The sequence below is a fragment of the Aedes aegypti genome, chromosome 1 (genome assembly GCF_002204515.2).
Source record: "Aedes aegypti strain LVP_AGWG chromosome 1, AaegL5.0 Primary Assembly, whole genome shotgun sequence".
In the NCBI taxonomy this organism is placed as follows: Eukaryota; Metazoa; Arthropoda; class Insecta; order Diptera; family Culicidae; genus Aedes; species Aedes aegypti.
Window position 1 is genome coordinate 258531584 of NC_035107.1, and position 12569 is coordinate 258544152.

A 12569-nucleotide genomic window follows, 5' to 3' on the forward strand; every position below is an offset into this window, starting at 1 on the left:
TAATCCCGGGACAAGTAAAATGGTCGGGAAATGGACAGCCTAATTTGTTGTTAATATTTGTCAGTAAGGATTGTATCGAAAAGTAGAAGCAAATATTTAAAACGGTACATCTCTCAGCGAAGTTGCTCTTTGCAAAACCTTTTTTCAAACAAATCTTCACATTTTCATCAACCGTTGAAGAAACTTAAAAAATTGAAAAACATTTGGTCTTAATATAAAAACAACAAGGTTTATAAATCAATAAAAAACAATTTTGTACAAAACAGCATTTTCAAGTGTCTTTTGATGATTTGTATGGAACAAAATGTTTATCAAACGAAATAAGTTGAAAAAGTTTTTCTATCGGAAAATATATCAACTTCACTTACCAGTGTAAACAAATTAAAAAATATATATGTTGCTCTTGAAAGCTTATTTATTGGATAAGGATTGGTTTTAAAAAGTCACTTTTTCATCATCAATTTTTTAAGTTGTCTCAAATACAGTTGCAACTGTATATATACAGCCAGTCCATGAAAAACCGATCTAGTGGGTCTCTGAATTCCGTGAAAATATGCTATTTTGTTCCTTATCCGAAATAAGGATACACGTATTTTTGGATTTTTTGATTAGGGTGACCATTTCCGAAATAGGGTGACCAGAAAAATCGCGATTTTGCAAAATTTTTATTTTTAAAAAAATTATAACTTTTGAACCGTTAGACCGATTTTCAATCTTTTTGGACGAAATGAAGGCTAAAGATTTTTAATTTTCAGGAAAAATATAAAATTTCACAAAAATTGTGTTTTTTACATGAAAAAACTCAATAGTTTCCGTTTTTTCGTGTTTTGAAGGCCTCGGGACCAAAGGGGCTATCGCTGTTCTCATTTTTTCTTGAATGTTCAGAAAATTTTACGTATACTGTTTTTGAGATATATTTTTTTGGAAATAAAAAATCAGTAATTTTTTATCGGCACACACTGTAGGTCTCAGCGCATTAGATTTGTAATGTTTAAAAAAAAATATAACTTTTGAACAGCTTAACCGATTTTCAATCTTTTTGTATGGAATGAAAGCTTTAAATTTCAACTTTTCAGACAAAATTGAAAAATCTGATAAAAATATGTTTAAACGTGAATAAATATAAAAATTTCTAGTTTTTTTTAAGCTTTCATTCCATAAAAAAACATTGGAAAAAGTTCAAAAGTTATGATTTTTTTTAAACATTACAAATCTAATGCGCTGAGATCTACAGTGTGTGCCGATGAAAAATGACTGATTTTTTATTTTCAAAAAAATATATCCGAAAAACTAAAAAACATACATCGCTGAAAATTTGACAGTTTACGTAAAATTGTCTGAACTTTTAAGACAAAATGAGGCGAGGCCTTTAAAACACGAAAAAACGGAAATTATTGAGTTTTTTTCATGTAAAAAACACAATTTTTGTGAAATTTTATATATTTCCCGAAAAGTCAAAATCTTTAGCCTTCATTTCGTCCAAAAAAATTGAAAATCGGTCGAACGGTTCAAAAGTTATATTTTTTTTAAAAATAAAAATTTTGCAAAATCGCGATTTTTCTGGTCATTTTATTTCGGAAATGGTCACCCTAATCAAAAAATCCAAAAATACGTGTATCCTTATTTCGGATAAGGAACAAAATAGCAAATTTGCACGGAATTCGGAGACCCACTAGATCGGTTTTTCATGGAATGGCTGTATAGTGGCATTTTTTGCTTACGTTACTTCATAATTATGTAAATTGGTTATGATTGGTTTATCAGAAATAAATTTTGTTCAATTTTAATAGGTCGATATTGGATTAACCTGTAGGAAAAAAAATTCAAAAAACGAGGTCATTAAAATCCAGTTTTTTTTAAATTTGTTAATCAGTTTTTCAACATATTTTTCCACTATGTCAAGAGAATTGTGCTAATGAATATATTAGCACAAATATAGATTGAAATACTTCAGGAATTATACTGTAGGAATTATATACTGTAGCCAAAACTACCTTAGATTGCTGAATAAATGTTAAACGGGTTCTGAATGAATTGTGGAAAATTCTGTCGCAGCATACGGTTCCATCAAATAATTTAATCGACCACGTATTCAGAAATGCCGGAACCTGTTGCGGTACCACTAGCCAATGTTGCTTACGATCTATCTCAGATCAATTCTGTATTGAATTCTTTGAATTTTGCTGTATTGCACAGCTCAGTTCTACCAAATATTTGAACTGGTCACTTATCCAGGCATCCTGGAACATGTTACGGATCGCTACGTGTCCAATGTTACTTTAAGTAACTGAAAATATCTCTGATGAATTTTCTATGGATTCTGCAAATTTGTATGTGCCACATGGCTCAGTTCTATCAAATGTTTGAATATGCCACTTCTCCAAGAATCCCGAAACCTGTTACGGAACCACTGGGCGATCAATATTGCCTTAGGTAACTAAATGAATTCTGTATGAAATTCTTAAACGTTTGATATTTTACATGATATGGTAGAAAAAAATGAATAAATTGACCATTTATCCGGGATTCCCGGAACCTGTCATGGGACCATTAGGTGGCCAATCTTGCCTTAGATAATTGAAGACATCTTTAATGAATGCTGTATGAAACTCTGAAAACTTGTTTGTGTCGCATGGCATGGTTCTATGACATTAATGAATTTACCACTTTCTCAGGACCCCCATGGGAACCTAAGAATCTGCTATGGGATCCCATATGGACTATATTGCCATAATCAGAAAGCAACATGTTGGATCAATTGGTTATAAAGTTCTGCAAATTGGGCTTGGTTCTACCAAAAATTTAAATTGATCGCTACTCCGGTCACCGTGGATTCGCTCAATGGCTTCCGGAATTGGCCCCTTGGTACACGGTGTGCCCTGAACAACCAACCAGTTTGATTGGATATTATTTTCAATGCATTTTACACCACATATAACGTTTCAACCAAAGCTAGATTAACGAAATAGAGGCCTTGACGAAAATTTTAGGTGCAAAAATATTTATATTTGTTTAAAAAATGGCTGTGTCAAAAAACGTGTCGTAGGTCAAATCCAGCTAAATATGATCTGAACACCTTGAACGTAACATTTTTTGAACACCTTAGGATTATCAATCATGGGACCTTCCTTAGCTGAGTTGTTAGAGTCCGCGGCTACAAAGCAAAGCTATGCTGAAGGTGCCTGGGTTCGATTCCCGGTCGGTCCAGGATCTTTTCGTAATGGAAATTTCCTTGATCTCCCTTGGCATAGAGTCTCATCGTACCTGCCACACGATTATACAAATGCGAAAATGGCAACTTCGGCAAAAAAAGCTCTAAGTATCTAACTGTGGAAATGCTCATATGAACACTAAGCTGAGTAGCCGGCTCTGTCCCAGTGGGGACGTTAATTGCAAGAAGAAGAAGGAAAATCAATCGGACTAATATGTGTACAAGCTAAGGCCATCCAAAAATTCCGTGGAGTTTAGGTCTATGATCCTACAGGCGTAAATGGAGATTTAGTCATTATTTTTAAGTATAAGAATATCTCGTTTTCCCGATCTAGATAAAGATATAACAATCATTTGTTGTGTCATGATTCCCGATTTGGTAACTTAAGGACGCACGGGACGTCATCATAATCACCCTGTCCATTTCAAGAAGCAAATCTCAAGAACCACCCCATATATCGATGCGAAAAACGTATCACTATGATTCTATATATGTAGTGCACAACCCAATACATTTTCAGCTTCATCGGTTCACTAAAACTCAAGATTTGCTTCCACAAAGTTTTGATGATAATTGTTAGAGTGAGACAAAAGATAGGGAAAATAACACGGTCTCCCGTGTCCCCTTAAGTTAAAATAGGTGTTCTAGTTCATCCAAAAACTTATTTGTAATCACTGCTGTAAAAATGAATATTTTGATGGTTATCCAATATTACTGAGCCCGTTGCCATCCATATAAGCTGTGATGCATTTTGAACTGAAAGCAAATAAAAAGTGTACGGATCCCGAGCCAAATTTGGACAAGAACACAGTAATCAATAACCTTGTGAGCAAGAGCCTGCCGTTGCATGGCAATTATGATCGGAGCTCTCGCTTGGGAAATAAATTAATGAATTTATGCAAAAAAAATTGCTCCCTTGCACCAATAGTTGCCGTCGTGTTGCAGTAGTGCATTCCCGAACGTCTACTACTGGAGCACTAGCGCAACCACTGGAACACGTGTACCAATAGTGGCTCAAGCGATTATATGTTAAAAAAATAGTTTTATCACTCTTTTTATATTTTTCCCATATAGTAGAGATTGAAATCTTTCTGTTGACGTAGAAAGATCTCTGTTATCTCTGTAAGTTATTTTGTTATGATTTTTTATAGCTTAGGTAGTCCACTAATGGCACCGACACCCTAGCCCTTGACATTTTGGATATCAAAAACATAGCTTTGGCAAAGATTTTTGTCGATTGTACCCGTTTGGCATAAAGCCGTTTGGCATAATGGTCATTTGGCATAATGGCCGTTTGGCATAATGATTGACTTGACAATTGACAATGAGCCCATTGCAAATTTTTTTCCTATGTTTTTAATAAGCGTGGTGGTTTTTCAGAGATATTCCAAAAATTGTAGTGACATAAGAAAGCATAAATAAAACTCGTGACGGGTCTGGTGGAAGATCTTTTCGGAACAATGATTTTCTCCACATCCCAGATCATAGAGAATATTTGAGCTTGTTGCGATATACATATTTGAATAAAGTAAATTGGCAAATTTAATGAAAATTACTTGTTTAAAGAAGGGAACATTTATTTGCAAAATATTAAAAGCTCTTATCCAAAGTTCTATAATTGCAGCATAATGCAAAAATAGCCTGTATACGAGAGCAGATTATTTTTCGTTTGAAATGTTCAAGGCTCTAACGCAAAAAAAAAATTCTTCTCACAGCAGAACTAAAATGAATTTTTGAAAGAAAATATTTGTGGCAAAACTTTTTAACGATTCAATATAAATTTCAGTTTTGGAAGTGTACATCAAAACGCTGTCTACCATAGAAAGAAGGAAAAAAAAGGTTATTGAAATAATATTTTTTCAGCATATCTTGAAAGGAAAATATGTTGAATATTGGCAGGTTCTTAAGCAATTATCATTCTAACAGCACGTCTTGCAAGAATTGATAAAACAGCAAAATATAAATATGGTCAACATTTGACTTAGCGTTGGACGATTTTGAATCGATGTTCCGAAAATCGATGTTTGTTTTCCGATTAATCGATTTTTTGAATCGATGTTCGGAGCACCTAAAATCGGGTGAATCGATTCTCTTCAATTGATTCTTTGGTTCGATTCGTTTTGTTGAAATAGTTAAATATTTCTTAATGAGTTTGTGGAAAAGAAAACATATTTTGTTCTAAACTTGAAGTAGTAAATCTGTTCGATTGATTTTCAAAACTGAATTGATTGAAAGATGTTGAAATCGAATGCTATTGGATTTGGTGTAATTTCAAGCTTTATAAATGTCAATTATCATCTGATTCGATTCTATTCGAATATCTAAAAATGAAAGCTCCAAAGATCAGCCTATGTATAAATGAAGATGGAATTTATTTAAATTTTAAATCAACAGTTTTTATACCTATAATCAGGCCCGGATTTGGAGGGTGCCAAGGGGGCAAATGCCCCGGGCCCCCCGATGAAGGGGCCCCCCCGAGGAATCAAAATTAAGAATAAAAAAACATTTTGAAATACCTTACAATATTTTCTCTTTAGACATTTGGACTAAGAATTCTAACGTTCTTTCTAAAGTCATTCATTCTAAAGTCAACTTTCCAATACTAAAGTTATTTATTTTCTCTTAACCTAATCTAGTATGGTTTGGTCAATTATTATCCTTCAATATATTACAAAAAAAAAAATCATGAATATTAAGCCAAAATTTGATTTTTCTGTAGTTAGTATTGAAAAAAAATTTGAATTTTAAAAGCGCTTAACGTTTTTGCAGGATCTTAAAAATACGGCTAAACCTGTAAAGCACTGCTCTTTATTCAATGAGTTTATCTGGTTCCTATCAGAACATTAAAATTCAAACATGTTTGCAATTCTAACAAAAACTAGGGAAGTTAAGGGAAATTATTTTGTGACGCGGTAGTCATTATTTTTAAATATTTTTCTATTTTATATTCCATTGTTGAAAAAGTTTTCTTTGAATTCGGTAAAGGCTTAGAGTAAAATTTTAATATAATTAATAGAATATACAATACTGCCAACAATAAAGTACATGAAGACCGATTTTCATACAAAAATGGTCAAGTTTAAGAACTGTATAACAGCTTCCAATGAACCGATTGATCTGAAAATTGAACTACATCTCATAAATAACTAGGAATTTGATTCATAGGAAATTTATTTTTTTTTCAAGATTTTGTAAGCTTTTAAAAATACTATTTTGAGAAAAGTAACAAAATTTTCAAAGATGAATATCTTTGAAATGTGAGCATTTAGCAAAAGACATGTTTTCTGTTTTCAAAATATTTAAGTTATAATTTTTTTACATTTTTGTCAGAATGGGTGGAGTTGAAGAACTTAGACACTTTTGTACAGAATTTGGTGATTTATTTACAAATCTAATTGAAGTTATTTTCAACATGTAGTTCAAATTTCAGGTCAATCAGCCTCGTGTACTTTATTTTTGCTAGTATTGTAAATACTTTATTATTTAGATAACACGGTAACTTAAGAAAATTGGAGTGCCTTGCGAAGACCTAAGCAGTCCGATTCATTTTCGCGCGCTCGGAGTTTTTTTTCGGTGGCTTCGTTCGTTTGCCCAGTGCTTTGCAAAGGCCAGAGCAGAGTGCGTGGTCTTTTGATTTGGTTCCATGTTCCGGTGGGACGCGCAACGGAGTCAAGACCAATCGTGTTCGGCTCATGTTGATCAAGTGCGAAAAGCTTCGTGTTCAGCCGAGGATGAAGTACTGGTGAGATCGTTTCATGCTTATGATAATGCATTTTTATCGTTGCTATAAGTAGCTTTTATTTTATTTTCAAACAAGCTAGGAATGGTTCGTCAGTACAAGTGTCGACTTTTTCACGTTTCATTCAAACTTAATATACCATTATGTTTTCGTCATTGATCAAAATGACCTTCGAATAGTTCGACATTATGAATGTCGACGTAAGACATTTTTTTTTTTGTTGCAACGTAACTTTTTTTTAAATTTTATTTTATTTTAAACATACTTTGAATGGTTCGTCATTACATGTGTCGACAATACCCTTAGTTTTGTTACATACACTTTTAAAATACGCAATCATTTTTGTCTTCGTCATTACTAAAAAATAACCTTTGAATAGTTCGATATTATGAATGTCGATTTTTTTTTTAATTTTCTCAATATATTTTTACTGCGATACAAAAATGCAACACTAGTTTTAAGTTTCGTATTTTCCCTCCTAATCCATGGATCGCATCACCGACCAAAGGTGACTCCCAGATCTTTTCCCTCCCTCACTAACCAACCTGTCCCGTGATGATTGTGGAGATGCAGAGGTATTCTCGGTCTTTAGAAGCAACGATCATTACACAATAACGTTCCTTACCCTTCCCAACTGACTGTAAGGACTTGGCCGGCGCCGTTATTGATCAATAATATGAGAGCTGCTAAAATTGCACTTCGAGAATATGCGGAAAATCCCATCCCTTATTCATTTGAATCGAAGTGCATGTACAGTCAGTCTATGCTATGCTATGCTTTGCTAATACGGTAACTTAAGAAAATTGGAAGCTTGTACTAAATATAATCAAAAGGAGCTTTGGAGAAAGCTAAAAAACGAGCCAATGTCCTACGAATGATTATATTTTTCTCTTTGGTCGCAAAAATCACCCTAAAACATTTTGGAAAGCTTAAAAACAGTCGATTTTTTCAATTTATATACCTCACAAACAACAATGTCACTTTCACTACTTTGATGTTGGGCCCCTCATGTGTTTGGACCGATCATCTCGTTTAAAACTCAAATTCAAATTGGATTGTGTAATCCTACAACGTGCTGAATTTTGTATAAAGGGGCTCCCTTTATGAGATCTGACCCGGGCCCCCCAAAGCCAAAATCCGGCACTGCCTATAATTATGGTTACAATATATTTAGAAAAAAAAATATAATAACATAGCATGTTTGAAAGAAGGGTAAGTTTTTACTAAATATATCAGAACCTTCTGTTCAAAAATGTATTCCAATTGCGGAACTCAAAAGACGAATTAATATTTTAAAGAAGGGTAATTTCTGGATAAATAATAAAATACTGTTGGCAATAACTTTTCTTATATGCTTTAGTTTATTCAAGAGAATATGATTGTTATATAAAGTGACATTTTGTATCAGTTGACCGCATAACAAGCCTGATGTTATCAAAAAGACTCAATAGAAACGTAAAAACGAATGTCATCTTAAGGAATTCTTGGTTTCAGACTCAATATGCCTAACGACTATTATGCCAAACGACCATTATGCCAAACGACTTTATGCCAGGTGACCATTATGCGAACCGACTTTAAGCCAAACGGCTTTATGCCAAACGTTTTTATGCCAAATGACCTGCCACCATTTTTGTCGTAAATTACTCAACATTTATTGGGTTCAATGTTCGGCTCGCATGGGTTCATATTTTCGAACTGTACATTATTCAAGCCTACTTAATCACTGCGTTCAACAAATTGAACAGGAACGCGAACTGAACGCGTTCAAATGCATCACTACATATAAGTAAACGCACGGTTTACAATATTAAGAAGGTGATATATTCCGTAAACTGACAGCTACCTACCGACGTCTTCCTTATCTACGTCGAACAAATTCATGAAAAAATGATCTAGTGGTCCGAGTGGTATATGCTACGAAAGGAATGACTCCACATGTTTATAATCAAATTTGATATTTACACTAGTAAAGAGCCTGTTTTGTTAATTTGTATGCCGTGAGTAAACGTAGTATTTTAAAGGGTGTGTGGAATCAAATTGCACCACTTTTGAATAGTTGTAACTTGTAACCCGTTGGGTATTTTCTATTGAAATATTGGGTGTAATTTGTTCAAAACGTATTTGTTTACGTTGTGTAAGTTTCACTAGCAGATGTGCAATCATTGTGAAGATGGAGTCGGAGGAACAGTACCTCGAAAACCTCAGATCTATCTCATCGTGCAATCAGCAGAAAGCTGAGAATGGTACATTTTACGGTGTGTCGTGTTTGAATTCGGTACCACGAGCATTTGACCATCGATCGGAACGAGAAAGGCGGCAAAAATGGATCTCCGTGTAGTGTTAAGGATCACAAACGTGTAGTTCAAGCTTTTAAGAGGAATCCGAACAGTTCACTTCGAGATGTGGCGAAGAAACTGAATGTATCTAAAACTTTGGTACAAAGTTTTCACATGCAAAAACATTTGAATGATTACCGTTTTGTCTCAAATTACAACGTTTGTCTCAAATTTTGACTCATATTACAAACACTCGGTTTTGTATGGCAATTTGGTTGAAAACTTTAGCTGAAATATGTCATCAAACTACAATCAAATGGCAGTCAATTGCAATTCAAATTCAACATCTTAAAATCTCTTTTATACGGAAGTTTAACAACAATCGAAAAGTTAATTCAACTGCAAAGTATATGTAATGTTTAGCTTTTCGGTAGTTCCACTCGGCTGGTTAGCCGTAAACTACGATTCATATTTAATTAAAAACAAGTATTCAAAACAAGTTTTAATGTATTATGTTTCTTATAAAATTCTCATTATTTTTATTAATAATATATAGTTCTGATATTTATATGATGTTTTGTTTTTGGTTTCTCTAATACTTCGATTTCTGTTTCAATACATGATTTTCATATTCTTCTAAAGAACTTATATATGTCGGTAGGTGTTATTTAATTTCAAATCATTGTTACGATAATGTGATGTTCTACTGCACAAAATTTGACAAAATTGGTTCCATGCTACATTTTAAAGGAGTGTACAACAATATAGATTTTGTGTGAAGCAGCTTCTTACTGGGTCGTAAATTGGTTCATTCACTACATACAATCTGACGTTTCCCTGTCTGACAATTCTCTATGATGAGTGATACTTTTTCGCTATACATTGTCTCAGTTAAATTCTCTCCTTTTATTTTTAAGTAATCCTGAATGACGTCTTCACTAAACATTGGTATTCTTCAATTGTCTCGTCTTTTGTCTCTCTTCCCAAAAAAACATGAATAATTCAAAATACTCAAGCCACATGATAATGAATATTTAGCAATAATTGGTCAAGCACTCGATCACGTATTGTCATTTGAAAGCATATCAAGTACGTTTAATACTTAAGGGTTATTGAGAGAGAAAGAGATACGACGTGTCAAAAACAGCTCATCGCACTGTCAAGACTTGATTCGTGAAACAAAAAAACAAAAAAACCTTTCACCTTTCAATCGACCACCACACTTCATCAGTGACCCATTTCTAGCATTCCGTCCATTTTCAACTTCCTACCGAACGCCTCTTCATGCTTCCAATGCTTTGCCGCCGATGAACAAAACAGTCCTTTCCATTTCCGTTTTCGTTCATTGTTCGTTTAGTTCGCCAAAACACATCTCAACACACCTGAAAGAAAGAAAAGTGACGAATAGGAAAAAGCACTGCCACCACTAGGGTGGGTTTTGTTTCCAAAAACCTTGCGTAGCGAAAATTATGAAGTGGATAATAATTGTCGGTCCCATAATAACATCCTTTGAAATAAATGAGAATTTTTGGTGAAGGTGATGAAAAGGGTGTTGATGCATTATTCGCAGTTCTTATGAATTCAACTTAATTTTTATCTGTTTTTCAGTGTTTTTTTTCGTTCTAAAATCTTTAAGCACCCAAATTTTTTTTCCTTTTAGTCAGAAAATAGAATATTCCAAAAATCTAGTTATAGAACGTCAAAGTCGTTAAGGGTAATAAAGAGAAATGATTTCCGAGCTAGCTTCGTCATGTCAATTCCTAATTAACCAATGGATAACCAAGGTAGCACTTTCCCTGATGCAAATCTTAACCGAAGAAAGTATAATTTTATGTCAAACGGTCTTTGAGACATAAGCTTCCAAATTGGATACTTTACATTTTTTGACCTGTTTTTCACAATAATCGCTTCCCACGATGAACCACCCCGACGAATCTCCTTATATATTTGAATGAAACCGAATTAAATTTTCTTTCCAAAACATCAGAAAAATCAAATAGGTATCGATTGAAATTTCGTGAAGTTACCTCGATTTGAATTTGAAGTCAAACTTTTTTTTTTTATTTTGATCAGACGGAATGATTTTATAGAAACAATCTTTTTTTTACAAGATGTTATTTAAATACCGATGATTATTTTTCACTTTGATAATTTAACTACGATAGAGTTTTGCAAAACCGCCCCACCCTAAGCCACCATCCACCCTTAGTTGAGCCTAATCCACCCTCTCCGTATATTTTCCGTACCTTCGCCGGCAAGCTTCGAGCCTAAAGCAGCACAACCGCCGCGGCGCCATCTGCATCGTGATCAACAACGAGAATGTGGTTCACGGCACCGACACGGACACGGACTTTGACGAGCACGATGACGCCATGGGCCAGGGTGGCCGTGGTTCCGGAAGTGGTCCACGTCGTTGTGATTGCGGAGGATCCCAGGGCGCGCATCACGACGATGGGTCCGGCGCGGCCAGCTGTCGCCACAACAAGTTCCGTAAGATCAAATGCCTGTGGAACCATTTCAAGCGCCACGGCTTCCTAAGGAGGGGAGGTCTCCACCCGAGGAGGCGCCGAAACGAACCTTGCGACGCTGTTGCGAAGGGCAGACAGAGCTCCGATGGTGGCTCCTCGATGGCTAGGCTCACGGTGCCGACGGGAATCGGTGGCCGCTTCGGTAGTCGTTGTAGCAGTGTTGGTTGTGGGGAAGGTTAGTTTCTTTTGAATCCTTCTATCTAATGCTTGACACGCTTTGAATGCTTACTAATGCTGGAGGTAGAGAGAAGTTTTCTTGCTCGCAGGGTGGCTAAGTTCGTTTTTTATGCTTCGTGTGCTTTGCTTAGCAAGTTGGTGGCAAAACAGAACGCAAATTAGACGGATGCTGACGAATTAGATGGCTATATTAGAATATTGATATGCCAAGCGATTATGAAACTATGAGCTTTTGGATCGAAATGATTCTACTAGAAATAGGTTTACTTGCTTCAGTTGTTATTTGTTTCACTCACAAATATGCATTTATTTATGGCTTCAGTGATCTCTAGTATATTTTGCATGAATTTAGTTCTTTGTTCATTTTCGATAATGTAGGACCGTTTACCGATGTTGGTAATGTTTTCCACTTTATGTGGTTCAAGTGATAATGATGACTCTGACCAACCCACACACGGATAAAATTAACAGCCTTTATTTTTGTAATGATTCTGATGAATCAATTTTTGAATCATCGATGGCGCCTGCATTTCGAACGATTTTATATTATTAGTCGCTTACTTCATTTGATAATATACGTAGATTTTGCTGATAAAGCCTTTGATTTAGAAGCTTGTTTTGGCTTCTGGTACAGA

At 34.8% G+C, this 12569-nt stretch overlaps 1 protein-coding gene across 5 annotated transcripts in view; it reads left to right on the forward strand.

Annotated features, from left to right (window-relative positions):
* LOC5567281 (putative uncharacterized protein DDB_G0277255) overlaps positions 1–12569 on the forward strand; it is a 470679-nt gene that overhangs the window by 424455 nt on the left and 33655 nt on the right. For 4 of the 5 annotated variants that reach the window (XM_021837646.1, XM_021837645.1, XM_021837643.1 and 1 more), the window contains exon 9: positions 11489–11932. The exons of the other annotated variant lie outside the window; for it this stretch is intronic. In XM_021837646.1, coding sequence (XP_021693338.1) covers positions 11489–11932 — 444 coding nt within the window. The remainder of the gene's footprint in view (positions 1–11488; positions 11933–12569) is intronic. 5 annotated transcript variants of the gene reach the window in all.